We start from the raw sequence: 23,596 nt of genomic DNA, 5'->3' as shown, positions 1-23,596 counted from the left end.
GGGGTGTTCCGGCTGCCTCCAGGAGGGCAGGGTCCCCGCGCGGTCGCAGCCTGGGCACCTGGCGGGCCGCCCCGCTCGCGCCTGCGCGCCGAGGGGTGTCGGCTTCGCCGGGGCACCGCGCGGGGCCGTCCGAGGGCAGGGTCGCTTCAGACTGATTTCTTGGGACAGGGGCGTTCTTGAGTTTGGGGCTGCTTTCTGGCAGCCGCCGGCAGCCGCCTCTCGGCCGGGGACACAGGCGCCCCGCCCGCCGTCCGCCGCTCGGCCGGGGTCAGAGGATTCCCCCGGGGGCTGACGGGGCGGGGTGGGGCGGGGCCGTGGGCGGGGCGCTCCCGCCAAAGCCGGGTCCCCGCCCCGCTGCGCGGCGGTATCGCGAGAGCTCTCGGGCGGCGCGGGGCTCCAGGCGGCGGCGCTTCCCAGCCGGCGTCGGCGGCGCAGTACGCAGGCGCGGCGGGCGGGTTTCCCCGGGCTACAGCCGGCGCCGTCGCCCGCTCGTCGGCCGCCCGGCGCCATGGCGGGCTGCGCGGCGCGGGCTCCGCCGGGCTCCGAGGCGCGCCTCAGCCTGGCCACCTTCCTGCTGGGCGCCTCGGTGCTCGCGCTGCCGCTGCTCACGCGCGCCGGCCTGCAGGGCCGCACCGGGCTGGCGCTCTACGTGGCTGGGCTCAACGCGCTGCTGCTGCTGCTCTACCGGCCGCCGCGCTACCAGGTGCGGGCCGGGCGGGGGTGGGCCGGAGCCGGGGCCGGGGCCGGGGCCGGGGCCGGGGCGAGGGCGGGACCCGGGTGGGTTGGGCGCAGCGCGCGGGCTCCGTCCCTCTCGGGGTCGGGGTGGGCCGGGAGCTGGGCCTGTGGGAGGGACCGCCTCCCCCGGGCGTGTTCTTTCTCCGGAAGTTCAGTTGGCAGGAGGGACCCCGCCTCACTAGGCTGGGGGGGGGGGAGGGGGGGCGGGGCGTGGGTCGCGGGCCCTCTCTCCCGCGGAGTGGGTGGGAAGTTGCAGTTGGTGCGGTTCAGCAGCTGCGCTTGGCGTGGGGAGGAAGCGGGCCCACGAGTTCTTTTATGTCATTTAAGTTGTGGAGACACACTTAACCTGCCGCCAAGTCAGGTCAGAAGCCCCCGCAGTGTTACTCGGAGGGGGTTGGGCACAGAGCCCCGCACGTCCCCGACTAGACTTACTGCGTGGACTTGGGAGAGTCTGGCCAGTAAACGAGGTTCATGCGGTGTTCCCACTGCTCTGAATCCTAATAGCAGTAATAATAGCAATGGTAGCTCGAACTTACACCACTCTTAAGTGCTTTATGCGGGTACTCTTCACAGCAGTCCTAAAAGGTAGGTACCATTGTTGTCCCCGTTGTGTCTAGGGGGGAAACGGAGGTCCAGAGAGGTTAAGTAACTTGTCCAAGGCCACACAACCAGAGAGGGGTGGATGCGGGATTTGAACCCCAGGCACGTCTGCCTTACCCTCTTAGTCTCTGAGCAGATCAGCTCTAAGTGTTTCCCAGTAGCCTACTTGTCCCAAGGAAGTGGGGTGTGTGCTCTTGCAGCCCGGATGTGTGCTCAGGGAACAGCCTGGTGACTGAGCTTCTTTTGGGTCCATTTCAGATAGCCATCCGAGCTTGCTTCCTTGGCTTTGTGTTCGGCTGCGGCATGTTGCTAAGTTTTAGCCAGTCTTCTTGGAGTCACTTTGGCTGGTAAGATGTATTTGGGGGAAGAGTGGTTTTGAGGCGAGGGTGGGAGGATCAGAGGGTCAGAAGTGGTATATCCTCATCCCTGTGTCTCCTCTCTGACTGGCTGAAGGCTGTTGAGGATTCTGTACGGTCTCTGATGTCCAGCTAGATCCCTATGTCTCGGACCTTGAGAACTTGTGCCCATCGGTCGCTTCTGTTGCAGGCAGAAACAGGTCTCCCTGGCACCCTCCCCATAGGCGCCTTCATCAGTAATGTGACGAGCCCTTCCCAGAAGAGGGTACAGGTCCTCAGTGACAGGAAGGGGCAAGGCTCTGGCTCATCTTCACAGGCCTTTTCCGTCTCTAATTTCTATTAGGTCACATCTAGCGCCTCCCCCACGGCCACTGTAGGATTTTCCCCTACACTATGATTTCATTCCCTTGAGCCTTCTAGTCCCTGACCTGGATATGAACCAGTGGCTTCAAGGTAAAAGGCTTTATCTCCCGTTATCAGTTCTCTAAGCCATCTAATCCTTCTTTGCTGGAGTTATTTGTTTCGCTGAATTTTTGTATTCAACATACATCACTGCTTTGTTTTGACTGTGTTCCACTTTCATATTTTACTGTGTGTGGTATCCTTTCTAAAAGACTGAAGGGCCCATAATGCCTTCATGACCCTAGTCTGTTTGTGGGGTCTGTTACATTCAAAAGTAGTCTTTTCAAAGCCCCACCTTCTGCAGACCCGAAGAGTAACGTTACATGTGGGTGCCTGATGTCCACTCTCAGGTAGGTGACAGCAGGACCTCCTCAGAGAATCCAGGGACAGTTTGGCAGACCCAGATCTGCACTTGGACTTACGGCCAACTTGATTCCCTTGCCCCAACTTACCTCTCTTTTTTTTTGTTTTTAAATAGGTATATGTGCTCCTTGTCACTATTCCATTATTCCGAATATTTGGTCACAGCAGTCAATAACCCCAAAAGTCTGTCCTTGGATTCCTTTCTCCTGAATCACAGTCTGGAGTACACAGTAGCTGCTCTTTCTTCTTGGATAGAGTTCACACTCGAAAATATCTTTTGGCCAGGTCAGTGTGTCCCACGTTTCCCTCTGGAGGGGAGAAGGGTGGCTTCTGTTGCAGGCCTGAGGGTGGTGACGTGGGCTCGCCTCCCAGGTGTAATCTCCCCGAGTGACTTTCCCCAGCTCTCCGTCCTCACTAAGCTCTTTATAAAGGACAAGCACAGCTTGTGGGTTCCGCTTCCGGATTTTGAACGGAGGACATGTTGACCGTTTGCTTTAAGCCTTCCACGACGTACCGCACTACCTCATGTGAAGTCCCGACCTTCGATAGCTATAATTCTAATTTTACAGTCAGAGATTTGCATCTGTTCATTTTCTGTGACTTGAGACTTTTCGTGTCAAGATGTTATTAGCAAAAACCTCTGCACCTGAAACCTACTCTCAAATGGAACTTTCCACAGCAAATTAAGTAAAATATATGTGGTTCCCAGGATTTGGTAAAGGGCCAGAATGGGAAACATTGGATCCCTCTCTGCTTCACTTAGCTGTCCTTGTCCCCAAGGGAAGGAGGGGCATGTGACAGAGGGACACGGATGGAGAGCTCATCAGGTCTTTGCCATGATGCTCTAATTGGGTTGTTGGCACTTGAAGCAAATGAACAGCACGACTTAGGGGAATGTGTTTTGCTTATAATTAAATTTTAATGTGATGACAAATGCTAATTGCCCACTAGCATGTTTCCTAGTGTTGCTGGCCTTGGAGAAATAGGTTCATTTTAAGCATCTGCAGGGGGAGCTCCATGGGCCCATGTCTTCACTTCCTGTGTGTCACACGTCTCTCCTCCAGAACTGAAGCAGATCACCTGGCTCAGTGCCTTGGGGTTGCTGATGGTGGTCTTTGGAGAATGTCTGAGGAAAGCGGCCATGTTCACAGCTGGTTCCAATTTCAATCACGTGGTGCAGAATGAAAAATCAGAGACTCATACCCTGGTGACAAGCGGAGTGTATGCTTGGTTTCGGCATCCTTCTTACGTCGGGTGGTTTTACTGGAGCATTGGAACCCAGGTACAGTATCAGAAATGACAGTGGTCACCTTGGATTTTTTTTACAGATTAAAAAATCTAACGCCATAAAATGTACCATTTTGAAAGGTTCAGTGGATTTCATTGGATCTGCAAGGTTATTGGTCTCCTTCAAATAGGTGCACGTGCCCTCTGTTGTGTTTCAAGTGGTAATGAAATAAAACCCAAAAGAATGGATTTAGCCCTTAATGTTTTTTGGGTTTTTTTTGTTGTTGTTTTTTGTTATTTTGTTTGTTTGTTTGTTTGTTTTCACTGTGTACCTAAAATCTGGGTGTCCTAAACTTGTAAACTGCTGGCGATTCTAGGTGCTGTGACCCCATCTGCCCTACCCCTTCCCTGCTTCTTCACCTTAGATCTGGAGCGCCCTTGTGGGATGAGAACAGAGATGGGGCTTCAGGGAGAGAGAGAGCCTTCTGCTGCTCAAGTGGATTCTGATTTTCATCAGAAGCTGCTCTTGTTGAGGCCTGGGTCATGTATTAGGTTTAATGTGAGCTACCGAGGTTGGCTGTGTCTCGGGTTGCAGACTGAGCCTTGCTTCCTGACCATTGCCTTTTGAATCTGTTTTCTTGGTCCTAGAAAGACTTGGCCAGAGAATGTGAACAGAGCTCAGGAAACTCCTCATCTCCTTGAGAAAATCCATTCTGGGCCCCCAAGCATTCCATTGGCAATACATGGTCCTTAGGGGACTCCCTGGTGAACCCCCCCCCCCCCACGGTGTAGAAGGGGCAGGTTACCACACAGGATTTCTTTTCTCTTTCCCTTCCCTTCCCTTCCCTTCCCTTCCCTTCCCTTCCCTTCCCTTCCCTCTTCCCTTTCCTCTTTCCTTTCCTCTTTCCTTTCCTCTTTTCTCTTTTCTTTTCATTTATTTTTTTAAAGTTTGTTTTGAGAGAGACCACGCATGAGCATGAGTGGGGAGGGGCTGGAAGCCAGGGAAAGAGAATCCAAAGCAGACTCCACCCTATCAGCACACAGCCTGACTCGGGGCTCAGTCTCACGAATGGTGAGTTCATGACCTGAGCCAAAATTGAGTCGGACGCTTAACTGACTGAGCCACCCAGGCGCCCCAGGATTTATTTTAAAACTTCCATTTCTGAAACTTAAGACTGCTGCATTAACGATCATACTCCCTGGGAACAAGTTGGTTATAGTTGAATCGTGTAATTTACCATAAATGCTACCTATGTATTTAAGTGCTCTAGGATTAAAGAGTTTTCGTACCTCTTTGACCATAGGTCTTTTTACACTGTGGCCCGGCACACAGACATGCATGAAAACGGAACAGGTCTTTCCCAGAGCAATATTTGTTCTTACTGAGTACAAAATACTCCTGTTTTCTATCTTGTTATTTGTGATGCTGTGATGCACTAAATGGATTTCGGGGCTCAGTAACAGGTTGTGGGCTGCAGTTGGGAAACCCTAGTATAGGGTGTGTTGGGAAGCCACATGTGGTTGCTGGCTGTGAGGGCACAGGCTCTGACTCTGACAGGGCCAGTCCTGGCTCTCATGTTGGCTGCTTGGCCTCTCTGTCCTCACACACTGAGGACAGCAGTGCCGCCCCAGAGGTTCAGTGTAGGGGCTTATTGGTCGTAAAGGGCTTAACTTGTGCCTGGAATACAGTTAAGTGCCCAGTAAGTAGTGATGGGAATAAGAAGTCAGGGGCATGTGCCTGGCTCTTGGTGGAAATCGCCCACTGGGGGAAGACATGTGTCTGTAGGGGTCCATCAGAAGGGGCAGGGGTGGAGTAGTGGGTTTCCCACACAGCACAGGAAGTTCCTGAGAGCCGGGAGGTGTTCTTGGCCTGGAGGGACTGTTTGGCTGTGGATCAGTGGGGAAGACATTCTTAAGGGTGGGGAAAACACATGAGTAAGGAAGTGAGAGGCAGTCGGAGTGGGGGTACAGCCCAGAGAAAAGGGGCCACAGGAGGTAGCCGAGGTGCTGCTTTTCTGGGTTGGGGCAGGGGAGTGGTTTGAAGAAAGAAGTGATTTCATAAGCTCAGGTAGCAGTGGATCTGGTACAGGGATGGGCTGGGGCGGCAGGGGGGCGGGGCAGGGGCCGGGGACCAGGCAGCTGCAGGCTGGAGGGGCTGCCTGGAACAGGAAGGGACAGGCTAGGAGCCCCACGGGGAGCTGCCGTCAGCCTGAGGACTGAAATCTGAGAAGTTGATGTTTTAATTTTTAGGTACCTCTCACATAAGAGGAACAACAGAAAAGCGTATGCAAGAAAACTGCCGTGATGAGCGTTTAGCTCTAACGTGAAAGCGGTGGGGTGGTTTCAGCGCGTGTGCCCTGGCCGCTGCTCTCCAAGACCCCGATAGTATTTGAGAATCTCTGGGGCCCTTCCCTGGACGGGAAGTCGTCCGCGGGTGTTCAGGGAAGCAGTGCTGCTGACGTTCGTGGTGTCGGAACACTCTGACCCCGATCGACTTTGTGTCCCCTGTCAGGTGATGCTGTGCAACCCCATCTGTGGCGTTGGCTACGCTCTGACGGTGTGGCGATTCTTCCGAGATCGGACAGAAGAGGAGGAGATCTCGTTAATTCACTTTTTTGGAGACGAGTACCTGGAGTACAAGAAGCGGGTGCCCACAGGCCTGCCTTTTATAAAAGGGGTCAAGGTGGAGCTCTAACACAGCCGGAGCGGGCCAGGCTGGGCCGAGGGGCCTCCCCCCTCCACACAGCCCGGGACAGAACTGCCCCTGGCAGCCACGCCACAGAATGGATTTTCTGAATCATTTTATGCGTCACCAGTGACTCTTCTGGAATATCACTCGAGACCAAACGGTCAGAAGGCCTTAGGACCAAAGGACCCCATACCCTAGAGCAGTCTGTTCTTGGGCTCAATCAAGGTAGGACATAGATTAAAGGTGGGCAAGGAGCAAATAACAGCAATATTCAACAGTGCCCCTCCAGAAGGGCCCTGGCGAGAGCCCATGGCCCACGAGGTATTTAGTGTAACCAAGGCCCCTCGGGAGAGGTGGGCTCACTCATGATGTCGAGTAAGGCTTCTTCTGCAGGAAGGGGTATGTGGGCATCAGTGCTTAGTGTTAGAAATTCGTTCAGAATCTTTAACCGAGAAACACAAACAGCACAGCTTCGACCTCCTTCTTTCTGTGCTTAAGTGCATGAGCATCTATACAGTTTTAAGATAATTCTTTATAAGGCACTTTGGCTCTTAATATATTTAATCGTATTTACATATCTATTTTTTATAAATAGCAGTATAGATTCAGAGGGGACTCACTTGGCGTTTATAGCCCCAACTTTTATCTGGCAGAATGGACACCTCCAGACAACTTGGCTGAGTGGCTTTGTGTTCACAAGGGCACCCCTGGCCAGGGAGACTGGACCCCTGTGGCTTTCCCCGGGGTCCTGGCTCCCGCTCTTCTCCCCAGAGGGGGCTGTTATCAGTGACACAGGCATGTCAAAGGGGTGTCGTTTTTCCTTGAACAGAGAAATGCTCACTGAGCACGTGCTCTGTGTAAGGCGGCGTCAGACACCGGGAAGTATTGCTCTCCGTTGGTTTGGGATTTCAGCCTTTCACCATAGCTTATACTTTTCTGTTTCGTTTGAAATCTCTCAACTGTTGATTTCTATGTTCTGTTCTCAGAACTTCACCATCTCTAACATCATCTCACACTATCTTTCCCAAGGGGGTTTACGCACACACCACTGCAACATTCAAGCAAGTCAGTGTACGAGAGTCTTAAATAGAGCAAATGGTCCCGACAGAGATGTAGTCGGTATTTTTGTTTTTCAAGTTTGGGGAAAGTGGTTGGCTTTAAGTACGTAAGCTTTAGGACCCTTGTTTAATTCTGGACCAGAGAGGGCCTTGGTCTCCGCGTGGAATCCTTCCTGCAGTTCCACGGTGGCGCTAACGGAGCCTGATGACGACGGCTGCGGCGGCCCCAGCTGGAGGGCTGCTGTGCTGCCACGCCGTGCCGGGCGGCTTCGAGGAGCCACTTAACCTTTCCGTGCCTAGACTCCCCATCCGTAGAATGGGGTCAGTACCACCTACCTCATAGGGGTGTTGTGAAAACTTAGAAGAACAACGTCAAACGTTTTTAATACTTAGATGAGAGAGAATGGCGTAAATGAAATCTATCCTGTGTCAGAGTCACACAGACGTGGACGTTGCTTAGCTGTACCAGACGCTGGAAACGTGTGTTCGGAAGAGCATTTTACCAACTCAGAAACATCACTTGTTTCTAGATTTCATGGCCTAATTAATTTTTTTGTTATTATGTATACCAAAGAGGTTTACGGGTTTGTTGATTCCTGGGATGCCGCTCGCCCGTGTGAGCGGACTCTACCATCGGCCCTCGTGAGGGCCTTGCAGCCAGGCCGGCCGAGGCCGCCGCTGGAGCACTCAGCAGCAGGTCCTTCTGGCACGAACACTCCCCAGTGGGACTCAACATGCACTTACTCTGGGAACTCGAGTTGACTCACTTCTGACTTGTTCTCCAGACCACGCTTAGCAAAGTCAGCTCCGCTCATTGGGACTGCAGAATGGAGGAGGGTGTGGCTGGGGTTTTGGCAGCCATCCCCAGCTGCTTGAGGGAAAGTGCTGTGCTGTATCTACCGGGACTGGACCCAACTTTCATTCCCACTGAGGGCTGTGAAGCTGTCTTTAATAGATGGAGAACAGCTAATGATGGCCCCCTGGCTTTGTGGACAGAAAGTCCGAAGGTGTTGGTGTTTGGCGATCTCATCTTGCCCCACCTGCTAGAATTCTCAAAGCCCACCTTCCTGCCGGGCCCCTGAGCCCAGAACGTGGGCCTGGTGTTTTGTGGCGAGGTGCTGCTGTTACATCACCTGGGCTTTAAAGAGCTCTTCCAGGGGCGGGACTAGGGGGGCGCCCTCACCCCGACTTGGTACGCCCAGGGCAGAAGTCAGCAGTTACTTAGGGAGAAAAGATGAACTGCTTAGGGGCAGGATTTGGCAAGTGATTGACTTTCATCTAGTACTGACATTTTCAGATTATTTTTAACTTTATAAATTTAGCAGTGACAGTGTGCATGCAGAGAATCAGGTTAATGAAGTGCAGGCTTTTGGGGTATTCCCAAAAGCTTTTGGGTAAAGGCCACGTCACCAGTTCCCTCAAATTAAGAAACTGTCAAGAGATTACTTACTTTTTCCATTGCAGGTTTTAAAGTGGAGATTCTTAAATGGAAAAAAAGGCACTGCACAGAACAAAGCTACTTTGAAGCAGCGTAAAGTGAGACGTTTTATGAGGATTTGCAGGCTGTGGCCGAGAATAGCAGCTCGCAGAAAAGAGGTAGTGAGTGGGGTGAGCCTGGCCGAAAGCGAAAGGCAGCGTACCCCACTGCCCCTTCCATCTGTATGAACTGCTTCTTGAGCCTCAAAACTAAACTTGATTAGTCCCTTCCACTTATTTAACACTCTGAGTGATGGACACGATAGGGAAGTATTCCTAAACCAATACACGTGTTAGTAGCTTAGGCTCGGGAGGGCCGGCCACAGCTCCAGCTTTTTGGTAGCAGCCCCTCCGTAATAGGCACAGTGACCCCCACTGTCCCTTCTCTGCACTTTCTTACTGCCTTAGATAGTTGCGATCTCCCACCACATCTTGCTCCTGTAGTGGCTCGATGAGGTTGGTGGGAGAGGCTTGCTCTCTGCGCCCTGCTGTGAGAGCTTGACGCCTTGTCCTGGGCTTGGAGGGCCAGCCGGCAGGGGTGGTCCCAAGCGCTTGCTCTAGAGGAAGCCGTCCCATAGCTAGGAGAGTAACTTAATGGAGTAATTATTTTACTCTTCTTTTTACATGCAGAAATGTTTATTTAAATATTTTAAATTGGATTTTCTTTCACAGATACTGATTATTTCCAATTCTTAAATAAAACTGTACTTGATTTCACTATGAGCGGTAGCGTGATTGTGTGGGATGTAGGAACTCTAAGATCACGTCATCACTGGCTAAGAAATGTCCGGGACCTACAGCATAAAACCAGATGTGTTTTGCCCCTTCAATTCAGTCTTCAGTTCTAATCTGTAGCCAGTTTGTTGTGACGAGTTCCTCCTGCCTTTTAGGCTCCCATGGGTTTAGGCTTTGGAATGAGGAAATCAGTGCTCTGAACGCAGGGGCAGAACGGTGGATGTTGACGTGACATTTTCACGGATTGATGTGCTGCCCTACCTGGCACATGGAAGCCATTTGCTGTTCGTTTTTTGGTGGTTGTTTTTTTTTTTTTTTTTTTTTAAGTTTATTTATCTATTCTGAGAGAGAGAGGGAGAGTGCAGGTGGGGAAGGGGCAGAGAGAAAGGGAAAGAGAGAACCCCAGGCATGCTCCATACCACCGAATGCACAGCCCAACGCGGGACTTGAGCTCATGAACTGCAAGATCATGACCTGAGCCAAACCAAAGTTGGACACTTAACCGACTGAGCCAGCCAGGCGCCCCATCCGTTTGCTGTTTAAACCACCACATCGAGCTGGATATTTCCTTCAAATGTGACTGTGTGGACATTTTAACTCCAAAACTTAAAATTTTAGGTCATCTGGGTTAATTTTCCTCTTTAAAGCATTTATGAAATTACGCTTGATAGAAAGGACACCATGTAGGAGTAGGAATTTCTGGAGAAAGGATTCTGAGTCGTCCTTTAGTAATACCAGTAGAAGGTGAACACGAGAGTGACCGTTGTCTGGAGAAGCAGCAGAAAGTTGTGGGGAAGTTGTACTGACCCTCTCCTGCAGCCCGTGCCACCGGCCGCCTCTCCTTTGCCCTGGCAGCTCAGTCCTTCCTTGACAGGAGAAAACGGGAGTGACAGTTTTCCCTTTTGCTGAGTCAGTGCTCAGATTACCAGCTGGAACTTCCCAGCGGGGCCGTGGCTCAGGACACCCTGAATTCTTGGGAGGCAGGCACGGTAGGGCTGTCTGAGCACGGCCCCTGACGGGGGCAGGGCCTGGCGCTCCCGCGAAGGAGGTGCCAGGCCAGCGAGGGGCTCGCAGGGCACGCTCACGTGTTCACTCTTTCCAGGCGGACTGGGGCGTCGCCCCCAGTCCCCATGAGGAGGACTGAGACTTCATGCAGTGCAAACACAGGGAAGAGTGAAACTTAAGCCAAAGAATCTGAGATTAGGACCAGTCGGAGTGTCTGGGTTTTTCCGCTGATTGGTGATTACCCCTTATGACATACCTGGTGGGAATAACCTTTCTTAAATATCCCAGTCTTGACCTGCGTGCTGTGAAATGCCCACCCCTCCGGACCAGTCCCGTTTGCTAAGTCGGGCGCTCTCTCTGTGTTGGGCCCTCGCCCCCGTTTTTCGGTTTGGGTCTATGAGGGTCTTTGTTTTTCAATGGAGGCTCTTCTTTGAGGCTGTTTGGAGTCCGGCTGTTCCCTCTGGGTTCTGACGTCTTCTCTCTCTTCTCTGCGACACTCACCGGGTCATTCCTAAAGGGACACTTGGCATGAGTGCTGCCTGGCACCCCCCATTTCACTGTGTGCCAGCACCAGCATGGCTCCTGGGATGGGAAGCCTTTCTGGACGACATCAGTGGGTGAACCAGAACCTTCTCTCCTAAAGGATTCTCCTCTCGTCTCTAATGGTTTTTAGTTGCCAAAACATCAGCAGCTCAGGCTATGTCTGTGGCTTGCGACAACAGCTTTGAATGGACAGTCCTCTGACGCATCTGAGCCGAGCGTGGTGCCCAGGAGGGTGAGACTAGTTTCTGCTCTGTCACCAGCCACTCTAGACCGTGGCAGGTGCTCTGTGCCCTCCAAGCTCTCTTAGCTCTGGTCTCCTGCAGCCCTGGTCTCTGCCCCGTGCGCAGCAGGCTTAACTGAGAGCAAAATACTACAAGATCAGCCCGTGACAGTGATGGATCTGTTACCACACATTCTTCTCTTTCTCTGGCAAGGATTTTGGCAAACCCCGTGGTTCCAGTGACTAGTGATGCTCCCACTTGGAGGAGAGAACCCTCAGTTACTTTTCCTCATTCAAGTGAATCTGACTCACTTGGTGTAAATGCCTATGAGCCAGCAGCCCTCGGTGGCATGAGTGATGCAGGCAGCAGCCGTGGCCATCTGCAATTCTGGAGTGCGGGTCACATCTCCTCTATGAAGCCGCCATCCGGGTTCAGAACCCCTCTGACCCGTGTTTTACAAACAGACCCAGCCAAGGCTCTAGAGCTGGTCAGCGGCAAGCCTGGACCAAATGGGAAAGAAAACCGGGACCTGTCTCTGAGATCGAATCGGCTGGAAAGACTCGCCTTACCTGGCCTGGGTCTCAGCACTGACGTCCTCCTCATGTGTGTTCTGTAGGTGGTCCAGCTGTTCCCCCGCGGGCACCTGAAGCCTGTGCGGGAGAGACCGTTCCTGGGAGGCTCGAAGGCAGCAGAGCCAGTCACTGTCCTTCAGCCCCCTCTTCGGACAAGACCAAACTGAATGAGGCACTCGGGCCTGCCTAGGGCTTGGGTCTCAGCTGTTTACTGAGGGCCAGAGCTGCTCCCGGGGACGGCAGCTGCGCTGTGGTTGGGAAGAAGGCACCGCGGGGCCAGGTGGTGGGGAATGGCAGGAACGGACACCTGCGTGTCCCAGGATCCCTGGGACAATCTGGGAAGGGGGATCCGGTCTGGCTTCTCTGGGGAACTGAAAGGCCATTATGACTGGGGTGTGGCCAGGGGCTGCCGTGGTCAGAGGTGGACAGGGAGGGTCCCAAAAGGGCTGTTGGGCCCCGGAGTGATGGGAACTCTAGGCTCTAAGAAGGCCACTGGCTGTGGAACACCCTAGAAGGGCCAGAGACGGTCAGTGATGGTGGCGTGGCCTGGGGCTGCCGTGGGGACAGTGGGCAGAGACAGTTACGTCAGCAGGATTCAGGGTATGTAGGAAATGGGGCGAAGGAAGGAAAGGAATCAGAAGGCTCCCTGGCCTTCTCACTTGGGCACCTGGGGGATGTGATGCCACTCCTGAGGGGTACAAACAGTGGCACGTTTGGGGGAGGAAATGGGGTTCTGCCGTTGTGGGATCTGAGGCCCCCGTGACCTGTCCAAGTGGAGACATACCCCGCCCCAGGAGGAGGCAGCTAGAGAGGGGTCTGGAGCCCAGGGGGGCCTATACTGGGGAGGGCTCGGGGGTGGTCAGTGGCACATTGGAGTTTTAAAGTGGGGGGACCAGATGGAGCCCCTTAAGCATAGGGTGTGGGATGGGGAGAGGCTCTAGGACTGAGCCCTGCGGAAAGCTGACACTTGGGCACTGAGCAGAGGTGGCAGAGCGGCCAGTCTGTGAAGGGACAGCCTGAAGGGCAGGAGGCAAACAGGTGTGGGCTGCCTCAGAAGCAAGACAGGAGCCTGGTGAAGACAGCGGCCTGCTCTTGAGCGCCGGGAGAGGCCAAGGGCTGCAGCCAGAGGTCACGGAGGACAACAGGCCACAGGAGCGGGCTCAGTGGGGACGGGGGTGGCGGGGGCGGGTTGCGGGCACTGGGAGAGGAAGAAGCAGAGGCAGCAACGCCAGATGCTGGAAAATGGTGCCATGAAGAAGGACAGAGGCAGCCAGCCTCCCCCGCCCCCCCAAACCTCCAGCCTGAGCTCCTCCTTTCCCTTTGCCAAAACCCACTGCTGGCGCCACGTCCCCAGAGACAGGCGGGCAGGAGCACGTCCTTGAAGCTAGTTCCTCGCCGAAGCAGCACACAGAAGGAAACATGCGCAAACTCTAAGAACGAGGCTCGGGACAGGCACGTGGCCTGCACAAGTGGGGCAGTGGCACCCGGAACGTCTCCTCCTTCCAGAGCCCCCCACCCCCACCCGGGGATGACCACCATCCCGACTGCTAATGCCAGAGGTGGTTCTGTCTGATTTTGACGTTTCATAAACGTCTCAATCACACCGTCTGCGGAGCAAGCGACTCGGAATGGCAGCTTCGGAGCCGACGCGGCAACTGGTCCCGGGTAGACAGGGATTTCAGCGCAATTGTGCAGAGGCCGGGCTGCGTTTCACCTCTCCGTGCGCATGTCAGAATAGTCACCGGAGAGGTGGCTTGGCAGTTCTGGAGGAACACGGTCACCGCACACTTTTCCTTCTTCCTCAAACTCACGAAATCTCCAGGAAAGGGGCCAAAACAACAGGGGAAGGAGCCTCTCCAGGTTGAGGAGAGAAAAGGGTAACACCACAGTTTTGGAAGCTGGAGGGTCAGTGGTAACCTCAGCAGCCAGCCGGGAGAAACCCGAGCTCGGAACGGACATGGGACACGCCCGGCCCTACTGCCTTCACACCACGGAATCGCCTCTACCAGGGAGGACGGGACAGAAATAAGGAGGGGGCCGCCTCAAGCTCCCCACGGCCGAGCGGCCTCCCCTCCCCCACCCCAGCCCCCTGAAGGGTTGGTCTCTGCGAAAGTACCAGGGCACAACACGGGTGGGAAACGAAAACCAGGGCTGCCTGCAAATGCTCCACACAGCGGCCGCCAGGAGGGAGACTGGGGAACGACAGGAAAAAAGCACTGCCCACCCTGGTCCCCCCACCCCCCTGCAGTGAAGTGCCACCCATGTGCTCTGAGTTTCTGCCCTGCCCCCTCTGCCCCCCACCCCTAGTATGAGCACACGATCAAGGATGGCCTGAGAAAAGTCCTTAAAATGGAAGACAGAGAGAGGGGCGCCTGGGTGGCTCGGTTAAGCGTCTGAGGTCATGATCTCACGGCTTGTGAGTTCGAGCCCCGAGTCGGGCTGTGCGCTCAGAGCCTAGAGCCTGCTTTGGATTCTGTGTCCCTCTCTCACTCTGCCCCTCCCCCACTCACTCTCTGTCTCTCTCTGTCTCTCTCTCAAGAATAAACATTAAAAAAAATAATAAAATAATCCAAAAATAATAAAAATAAAACGGAAGACAGAAACCTAAACAAGAACTTGGAGGAAAGAGACTTAAGGGAGAAAGAAACAACAAACACCTGTCAGCCTTGGAGGGGTAAGAGACTGTCCATAAAACAACAGAATGCTGTGTGTTGGGGGGGGAGGGGAAGACCATGGTACAAAACAAGGGCTCTTGGAAATGGAAAACAAATTTTAAACATTTTTATTTATTTTTGAGAGACAGAGCACGAGCAGGGGAGGGGCAGAGAGAGAAGGAGACACAGAATCCAAAGCAGCCTCCAGGCTCTAAACTGTCAGCCCAGAGCCCGATGTGGGGCTCAAACCCACAGGCCGTGAAATTGTGACCTGAGCTGAAGTCAGACGCTTAACCGACCAAACAATGAACCCCCCAAAACAATGAAATTTTAAAAAGAACTCTTGGGAATTTTCTTCAAAAATGAACTCAACAGAAGGGTTGGAAGAAAAGAAATCCCTCAGAAAGTGCAGCAGAAAGACAAAGAAGAAAGTACCGAGGAGGTACATCAGCCCAGGAAAGCCAATAATAGGGATTCCAGGAAGAGAAGAAGTGAAGAAATCAACTAATGCAAGAAGACATGTCAAAAATGAAGGACATGGGGGCACCTGGGTGGCTTGGTTGGTTAGGTTGGTCATGGTCTCACAGTTCCTGAATTCAAACGCCACATTGGGCTCTGCACAAGGAGCTGAGCCTCCTTGGGATTCTCTCTCCGTCTCTGCCCCTCCCTGGCTTGCTCTCTTTCTCTCTCTCTCTCAAAATGAACAAAACAAAACAAAACAAAAAGCCTGAAGCACATGAACTTACAGACTGAAAGGTCCTTCCTAATGGATGGAAATAGACCCTCACCAGTGTGAAGTTTCAGAATGCTGGGACCAGAGAAAATTCCAGAAGCTTCGAAAGAGAATAAGTAGATCTCATCACAAAGATAGGAGTCAGAATGCCTTCAAACTTCTCAAAGACAATCTCGGAAGCAAGGAAATACAGTGATGCCTTCAAAGGACAATCATTTCCAATCTAGAATTTCATGACTTATTTGTTTGAGAGAGGGAGACGGCAAGCACGGGCAGGGAAGAGGGGCGGAGGGAGAGAGAGAGAGAGAGAGAGAGAGAGGAAGAGAGAGAAGAGAGAAGAGAACCTCAAGCAGCCTCCACACTCAGCCAGGAGCTTGGTGAGGGGCTCAGTCCCACAACCCTGGAATCATGACCTGAGCCAAAATTGAGTCAGATGCTCAACCAACTGAGCACCCCAGGCACCCCTCCAGTCTAGAATTTGATACCCAGCAAAACCATCAGTCAAGTGCAAAGGCAGAATATAGACATTTCAGACTTGTGCTGTCCAAAATATGTACCTCCTGTGCACCCTTTTTCAAAGAGTTACGGAAGGGTGCAGGGGCAAGGCAACGGAAGTCCCCCAGAGGGTGGTGGAGAAACACTTCAGGCTGACCTTGGTCAGACCTACAGGGCAACCAGCCCACCCTGGAACCAGGTGATGCAAGAGACAAGCACATTGAGAACCTGCCACCAACATCCCTCTGCCACTGTAACACCTTTTGATGCCCAAGTATGGTGCTGAGAGCCTAGACTTGGCTTAACCATGTAGTGAGGCAGTTCTGCCCTCTCCTCCGTGTCCTGCTGCCTGGATCTGTTGAGGGCCCTCATTTCACCCCTAAGAAGTGTCTTCTGCTTTGGCCTATTCCTGAGGACCAGAGGTGGGCAATGTTGTGCCTCGAAGCAGAAACTCCGAGCAGCCAACTCATTCTGTGTCTTTGAGAGATGTCCAGCACCTGGTCTGCCCAGATGCCCTGAGTAAACCCTCGTGACCTGGCCCACTGACTTCCTAAAAGGAGCTCTTCTGCACGTATGGCACCTTGTCCACACACATTCAGAAGTGTCTTGGCTCCCCTGTGAACAACCCCTGCTCTCACCTGGGCTCCAGTCGCTCCTTCACCTTGGCAATGGAGCGGACGTAGGGCGTGATCTGCTTGGTGATGCTGGTCAGGTAGGCATTCTCCTGCTTCAGCTGGAGAAGGTCACGGAGCTGGGCTGTGGGGGCCAATGCCAGAGCGTTGGGTCTTGTTGGCTTCAGGTTCTTCTTGTCAGGCTCACACCTTCTACGTATCTATCCCAACTACGTCATCGATTGCCTCTTTAATTAAAGAGCATCGTGAGACTTGCGGAGGTATTCTGTTTACTGAATCCTGACCTCACATGCATCATTTTGGGGCATTAGCAATCGTGAGGCAAAGTCAAGGGCTAAGGGGAGGAGCCTGGGAGTCTGTATCTGGTTAGTGGGTAACTGACTTCCTGCCCCTGCTAACACGTGGGTTAGCTCCAGGATGGGGGTGCACCCAGCAGCAGTTGCCTGGGACCTTCGTAGATCTGCTGCTCGTTAGCTACCCGCTGGTAGGATTCCTCCCAAATCTGAAAGAGAAAGGGAGTTGGACGTTGCATATGGTCATCAGCTGGAATTTCCACTGGTGGCATTTCTGTCCTCTAGCTACTCAGGTCCACAGGGCACCCCCAGCTAGGTCACGGGGTTCCAGGCCGCAAAGAGCCTCATTCCAGAGCCTGCCACACGAGGGCCTCATGATGGACCAGGCCAAGCTCCTCCTCCTCTCTCCTTCCCCTGTATGCCCGACAGGTGGGGCTGCAAGGGGCTCGGCGCCCGGGGAGGGTCTACCTCCTGGAAGACCGCTCTCATCCCCTCCAGGGAGGCGTACTCCAAGGCGATCTGCGCGTCCACCTGTGCGGACTTGTGCAGAATGTCTCCCATGATCTCCGCCTTGATGAGCGAGTGGTGTTTGGTGAGGTCCCGGTGCAGTTCCTGTACCTGGTCCTTCAAGTTCTGCATCTCTGCCTGCAGGCGCTGTGCACAGACACCTAGTGAGCGTGCCTCAGCAGAGGCACAGCCTCCAGGCCAGGTGGTCAGGACTCTATTTGGCCACTGCACTTTGGGCAGGCAGGGGTGGGGACATTCCCAGCCTGCAGGTCCCTGGCCCCACTCACCCGGTAGGAGTCCTCATAGTGGCGGCAGTGCTCCACAAAGGGTGTATCCTCACCCTCGGCCAGCAGCACCTTGGTGCTGATGGACCGGTGCAGCGTGGGCTTTTGGATTAGTGACCCCAGCATCTTTCCCGCTGGGGAAGGGCAGCTGGGCCCCATCAGCACGTTGGGGCCTGAGCTCGCTGCTAGCCTGAGGGGGAGAGAGCCAGTGTGGATGCAGATGTGGGGGGTTGGGAGGGTCTCCCCTTCTCCAGGCTCTCAGCCTCTCCCCGGGACTGCACACCAGAACCACTTAGGAACTTTGAAAAAGTCTGCGCAAGGCGCACCCAAGACCAAGGACATCAGCATGGTGTTTTAAAAAATCCAGGGTAGGGGCGCCTGGGTGGCACAGTCGATTAAGCGTCCGACTTCAGCCAGGTCATGATCTCGCGGTCCGTGAGTTCGAGCCCCGCGTCAGGCTCTGGGCTGATGGCTCAGAGCCTGGAGCCTGTTTCCGATTCTGTGTCTCCCTCTCTCTCTGCCCCTCCCCCGTTCATGCTGTCTCTCTGTCCCAAAAATAAATAAAAACGTTGGAAAAAAAAAATACAGGGTAATGTCAATGTACAGGAAAAGGTCCATCCAGATGTGTCAAGGCTGGTGCATAATAAACTTTGTTCACTCACCCGCGGGACTCTGGGCATTTCACCTGACGCCCAGTCTCCCCTGACCGGGTCCCCGGCACATACATCCAGCTCAGGCATTTCTCCTAAGTCCTCCTGGGCGTCTGGCTCTCCAGACTAAGGCCCGGAAGTCAGGCCTTACCCCAAGCTGCCCCTCCCCTTCAGTCCCTAGGCGGCGGGGGCCGAGTGGCGGAGGAAATGAGCGGCAATTGGGGACGGTCCGGGTCCTCTCTGTCCTTCCCTAACCAGGCTCTGCTCTGCCAGGTCTGCCCGGGGCTTCCGGTCCCTCCATCTGGGGAGGGCGGCAGGCAGCCTGTCCCTACCGCGACCGGGTACCTCGTGTCCCCCCACACCCCGCCCCGGCGGCAGGGAGGGCGCCCCCAGCTGCTCACGTGTTGGGGGCGGCCCCGGCCCCCGGCGCCCGGCGCGGCCCCAGCAGCAGCAGCGGCTCCAGGCAGCGCGCGAACTCGGCGCGGTAGTCGCTGGCGATCTGGGCGGCGGGACCGGCTGGTGAGGCGGCTTCCTCGCCCTCTCCGGCCCCGGCCCGGCCCCCCCAGCCCGCGCCGCCCCGCACCTTGCTATTCTGCGCTGGCCGGAGGCGCTGCGGCCGCGTGACGATGCCCTGCAGCCTCTCCAACAGCTCCTGCAGCGGGAGGAGGGCGCTCAGGCCGCCGGGAGCGGGGGAGGGGGGCTGGCGGGGCAGGACAGTGAGGCCCCGCGCCGCGAGGGCAAGGCTGACTTTGGCACTCACCTGGTACGTGTTGGAGTCCCTTCCCTGGGACTGTCCCAGAACCCCCACGCCACCCCAGCCCCCAAATCCACAGGCAAGTTGGGGGGAGCCGGACTTCAGTAGACACCCCACACTGTGGGCGGAGTGGAGGCTCCCGCTCCCCTCCGGCTTCGCCGTCCTTTTAAAAGGGACTCAGCTGGCCCCTGAATGGTATGCAGATGATGGTGCGGAGGAGGAGGAGGTCAGCCGCAGAGAGCCCTGGTCCAGACCCCGGGTGGCAGGTTGCCAGGCCCCGAGGTGGGAGTCTTGGGTGTGCAGGGTGGGCTTCTGATGGGGAGAGGGAGACCCCTCAGGAGCCAGGGGGACTCACATAGCCCAGGTCCAGGAACTCAGCCTTATTGGCCAGGCTGAGGAAGGATGAACAGTTGACCAGGTGAACCTGCGGGAGGGACACTGCTCTGTAAATGGCGGGGTGGGGGTGGGGGGTGAGTGCCCAGCCCTGTACCCCCAGCTCCCCTTACCTGCAGGGTGGGCAAGAGAGTGGCCAGGTGGGAGAGCTGCTCCTTGAAGGCCTTGTCCTTCTCTTCCTATTGGCTGGGGGAGGGGCAGGCAGCCTCAACTCCTAGGGGAGTGCCGCCCACCCCCACCTGGGGGGGGGGCTCAGAACAGGGGAGGTTCTATCTCCCCACCAGCTCTGTGCATCCTTCCCCGGCGCCCTGAGCCACCCGGCCCTCCTCGCCCAGATGTCTTGCTCCCCAGGGTGGGGCAGGGTCTGCCTAGGTCCAGGCAGGGAGATAGGTGTATGGAGGCCAAGGGACAGGGAGTGGAGACCCCGCCACCGCTCACCTCTGCACCGCCTGCAGCAAGAGCGCTTTCCTCTCGGCCAGTTTGTCCTGGGAGGGATGGCCTGCTTCTGACTGGGCACGGTCATCCCGCCACCTCCCGGCCCAGCACTCCCCCACACCTGGGGCCCAGCCACACACCTGGTTCCGCTGCTGTCCCTCCAACCTCCTGGCTCTTCCTGCCTGCCCCCTACTGCCTGGGAGTCCTGGTGCCCTCACCTTAAATGTCAGCAGCTCCCCCGGGGTGGTGGGGGCGGGGAGTGTTCCCTCACCACCCCGCACCTCTGGCACCAGCCTGGGGCCGGAACTCTCCTGGCCACTGTGATTAAGTAACTCCATGCGCAGCTGCCCTGCTACACCAGAAACTCCACGCGGGCGGGAGGTGGGGTGTTGTGGGTACCGGGTCGTGGCTGATGAGGATGCTCAGCCTGTGGCTGTCGGGTCCCCACTACCCCTCACCTGCATGCTGCCAAAGAGGGCATGAATGGCGGCCTCCTCCTCCGCCGCGCTGCGCCGCACCTCCTCCACCATCGCCTGCAGCTGCGCGATGGCCTCCCGTGTGGCCGTCTGCAGGGCCTTCACGGCCTGGGAACAGGGCGGCCTCAGCCCGGCAGGCGCGCACCTCCCCTGCCCCGGCGCGCTGGGCACCCCGCGCTCACCAGCACCGCCTGCTCCAGCCGCTCGCAGCCCTGCACGTAGGCTGACTCGAGGTCCACGCAGTGCGCCCGGCTCTCCCTGCGGGAACCCCGCGCGTCAGCCCCGCTCCCGGCTGCCCTCCGGCACCCCCTCGCCTCCCGCTCCCCCCCTACCCACCCCTGCATGTCCCGGAAGCAGCGGATGCACAGCAGCGACTTCTTGTCGGTGGAGAACATGATGTAGGGCTCGGCGTGCAGCGCTGCGGCGGGGGCGGCGGGGACGGAGGTGAGGGCTCCGGGCAGGCCCGCCTGGCCCGGCCCCGGCCCCCACCCGACACGCCGCACTCACTGCACTTCTGGAGCACGTCGCGGCTGCGCTGGCCCAGGGCCACGATGTCGTGGCGCGCGAACATGCGTGCCCGGTGCGTCTCATCGCGGCAGCGTGCACACAGCGGCTGCCCACACGTGTTGCAGAAGTACGTGGTCTCTGCGTCCTAAGGACAGAGGACCCAGCGCAGCCTCAGCCTGCCCACCGGCCGAGGAGCCTGAGTCCCTGGGCACTCACGTGTCAGAGAGTGCCTCAGTCTGAGCCTGGGGCAGGCACGCGGCTAAATGCAGCCCTTCCAGGTAATCATGACGCTTGAATATACCCAGTTTACAGATGAGGGGTGGGGGGAGCAGAAACATTTTACCTACAACAAAATTTCGTGTTTGAAGGCTTCTCAAGCCCTCCTTGGCACCCTCAACAGTGGCCAAGTAACGGTGCCCACCTTGGCCATCTGTGTCACAACTTGGCTGGGAGAGGGAAGGAGGGCCCATTGGTTCCCTTCCCTACACAACACCTAGGGCTGAGAGGCCAGGTCTCCCACTGCCGCTGTGGCTTTGACCCCAACAATGGCTGTGTAAGCACAGACCCAACTCCTTACTTTGGCATTCAAGGCCATTTCCTTCCATGCTGTCCCTACCTCCAACCCCTAACCTCCTGAACTGTCGGCTCTCACTTGTCCAGCACATCCCGAGCTTTTGGCCCCACAGGGCTGTCCTCCTGGGGCTTGGAATACCTTATCCAACCTTCACAGGCCAGAGTCCCTCGTGCCATTCACGTTCACAGCCCAGCCTGAAGCCTGGCCTCTGCTCCTCTTTCTTAGACTGGGGGAGGGGGGCAGGAACACCCCTCTCCAACAGCACATTGTCCTCACTTCCCCTTGGGTACAGGTAGCTTGGTCAGCTCCCCAGGTAGGAGCCCTCAAGGGCCATCCCAACTCCACCCCAAGTTTGGGGACTGGTAAGCCCTCCCCCAATGGAATGATGTTAACCTCTGCCACTATCTGGCTAGTGCCTCAGGTCACTTGTCCTGGACCTCAGTCTTCCCACCTGTAAAACGGGGCCCACATTTGGGATCCAGGGTGACTTAGGTTTTGGAAAATCCAGGGAGGGAATAATCCTCTAAGGACATGTGGGGCACTCCCTCTCCCCACCCCCAGGCACTCCACCTCCCCCCACCCCCACCCCCAGGCCTCCCTGCCTGCTTGCCGCACTCCAGGTCACAGTTGGCACACTGCACCACCTCCATGCCATCCCCTGAGCTGTCCACCAGGAACTGCAGCAGCCGATCCACAGGAGGGAGCCCGCTGGGGCCCTTCACCACCGTCTGGTGTCTGTGGAGAAGCTGCAGCCAAGATCCAGATGCCCCTTCCCCATGGCTCCTTATCTCCTTTCCCACCCCCCACATTTCAGGCTGGAACTAAAAATAGGAGCTGGCGTCTGCTATAAATATCTCACCCAGTGCTCATTCTGACCCTGTCCCCCACTCTGCCCCATCCTGGGAATCCTGGGGGCCCATGGGGTTGGTGACCTGGGGTTTCAGAGGTGGACACCTCCCCTCTACCCTTTCTCATCGCATTGCACAAACTTAGGGCTAGCCCTTGTAACTTGAGCCAACATAACCTGCTTCTGTTGATCTAATACTCAAGGGATCCCCCAAGTGAATTACTGTCAGTGTTAGATTGCTGTGCTGAGATCCTGCACAGCCTTCCTCTTGCCTCCTGGCTTTCTAGGGGAGGGCTTCAGCCAGTTACTCCGGGCCTCGGTTAACCTGCTCTGTACAATGGGCGGGAGCCCGCATTCTGGGGCTGAGAGGTGCCGGCTGGGGGCAGCCTCTCCCAGCGGCCTCTGCCGGGAGTCAGAGCCCTGCCCTCCCTGCACCTAGCCCCGCATCTAGACGGGGCCAGTCTCCCCGGGGGGTGGGGGGCGACCACTGGGCTTTGGGGCACTCACTGGCACAGCGGGCAGGCGAGGCGGCCGTCGGTGGCGCGGCCCCGCAGGCAGCCGGCACAAAAGTCGTGGAAGCAGTCCAGCAGGCACGGGCGCTCGAACTGTGCGTGGCACAGCGGGCACACCAGCGGGTGGCCGCTCGCGGCGTCCGGGGCCCCCAGGCCCTCCAGGGGCACGAAGATGGCTCCCGACATCTTCTGGAAAAGCTCAGGAAGGCGGCGGCGCGTGCACGGTGCGGGGAGCCGGCCGCGGAGCCCGCGCGTCCCCTCTGCCCGCGCGCGGCTCCCTCCCGTCTACCCCGCCCCGCCCCGACGGGGCGTCCAGCGGTCGTGGGGCGGGGACCACCTAGGCCCGGGCTGGGGTCTGGAGCGCCCGGGGCGGGGAGAACCGGCAGCAGGCGTGCGGAGGGGTCGCGCCCTGTGCGCGCTCCCCGCCTCTCCCGCACCCCTTTGGTGGCCCCGGAAGGTCAGGTCGCAGGACCGAGCAATGCGTCCTACCCAACGTCTACCCTCCCCTGCCTCCACGTCGCCCACCTCGCCTCACTCCCACCCCAGGAATTCCCCTCCCGGTGTCCTCTGGGTGACCTGCAGGCGACACCCCTTCCGCGCTGGACCGCAGCACTGCTCGGGCACGATGCTCCCGTGCACCCTTCCCAGGCCGGCCGCTGCGCCGCGACGAGGGCTCCCGCCACGGCCACGGTCACTCCGCGTCTCGCTCCGAGGGCAGAGACGGGAACGCGGGGGCTGGAAAGGACCGCGCGGCGCGAGGGCCCGAGGCTCTGACTGGCTCCCGCCCGGTACCCGAGCCCGGAGCCCGGAACCGCAGGAGCGCCGCGCAGGGCTAGGCCGGAGGACCCCGACTGTGGGCTCCGCAGGG

At 56.7% G+C, this 23,596-nt stretch overlaps 2 protein-coding genes across 2 annotated transcripts; one reads left to right on the top strand and one right to left on the bottom strand.

The window, feature by feature from the left end:
- On the top strand, positions 1–9,623 carry ICMT (isoprenylcysteine carboxyl methyltransferase). Its single transcript, XM_043573648.1, has 5 exons — positions 1–703; positions 1,594–1,682; positions 2,572–2,741; positions 3,521–3,738; positions 6,196–9,623. The coding sequence occupies exons 1-5, from the start codon at positions 509–511 to the stop codon at positions 6,376–6,378; spliced, it is 855 nt and encodes a 284-aa protein (XP_043429583.1). The 5' UTR covers positions 1–508; the 3' UTR covers positions 6,379–9,623.
- RNF207 (ring finger protein 207) lies at positions 9,518–23,243 on the bottom strand. The gene is given in 17 exon segments (XM_043573647.1): positions 9,518–11,157; positions 11,980–12,060; positions 16,503–16,620; positions 16,947–16,998; positions 17,258–17,443; positions 17,584–17,770; positions 18,632–18,729; positions 18,814–18,882; positions 19,340–19,408; positions 19,491–19,563; positions 19,816–19,862; positions 20,271–20,396; positions 20,471–20,546; positions 20,625–20,706; positions 20,796–20,940; positions 21,972–22,104; positions 22,724–23,243. Coding segments are annotated over 17 exon segments (1,905 nt in total). The 5' UTR covers positions 22,915–23,243; the 3' UTR covers positions 9,518–10,985.
- Between the last annotated feature and the right edge of the window lie 353 nt (positions 23,244–23,596).

Source organism: Prionailurus bengalensis, chromosome C1, assembly GCF_016509475.1.
Source record: "Prionailurus bengalensis isolate Pbe53 chromosome C1, Fcat_Pben_1.1_paternal_pri, whole genome shotgun sequence".
In the NCBI taxonomy this organism is placed as follows: Eukaryota; Metazoa; Chordata; class Mammalia; order Carnivora; family Felidae; genus Prionailurus; species Prionailurus bengalensis.
Note: the sequence above shows the minus strand (reverse complement) of the source record. Positions and strands in the feature narration are given on the sequence as shown.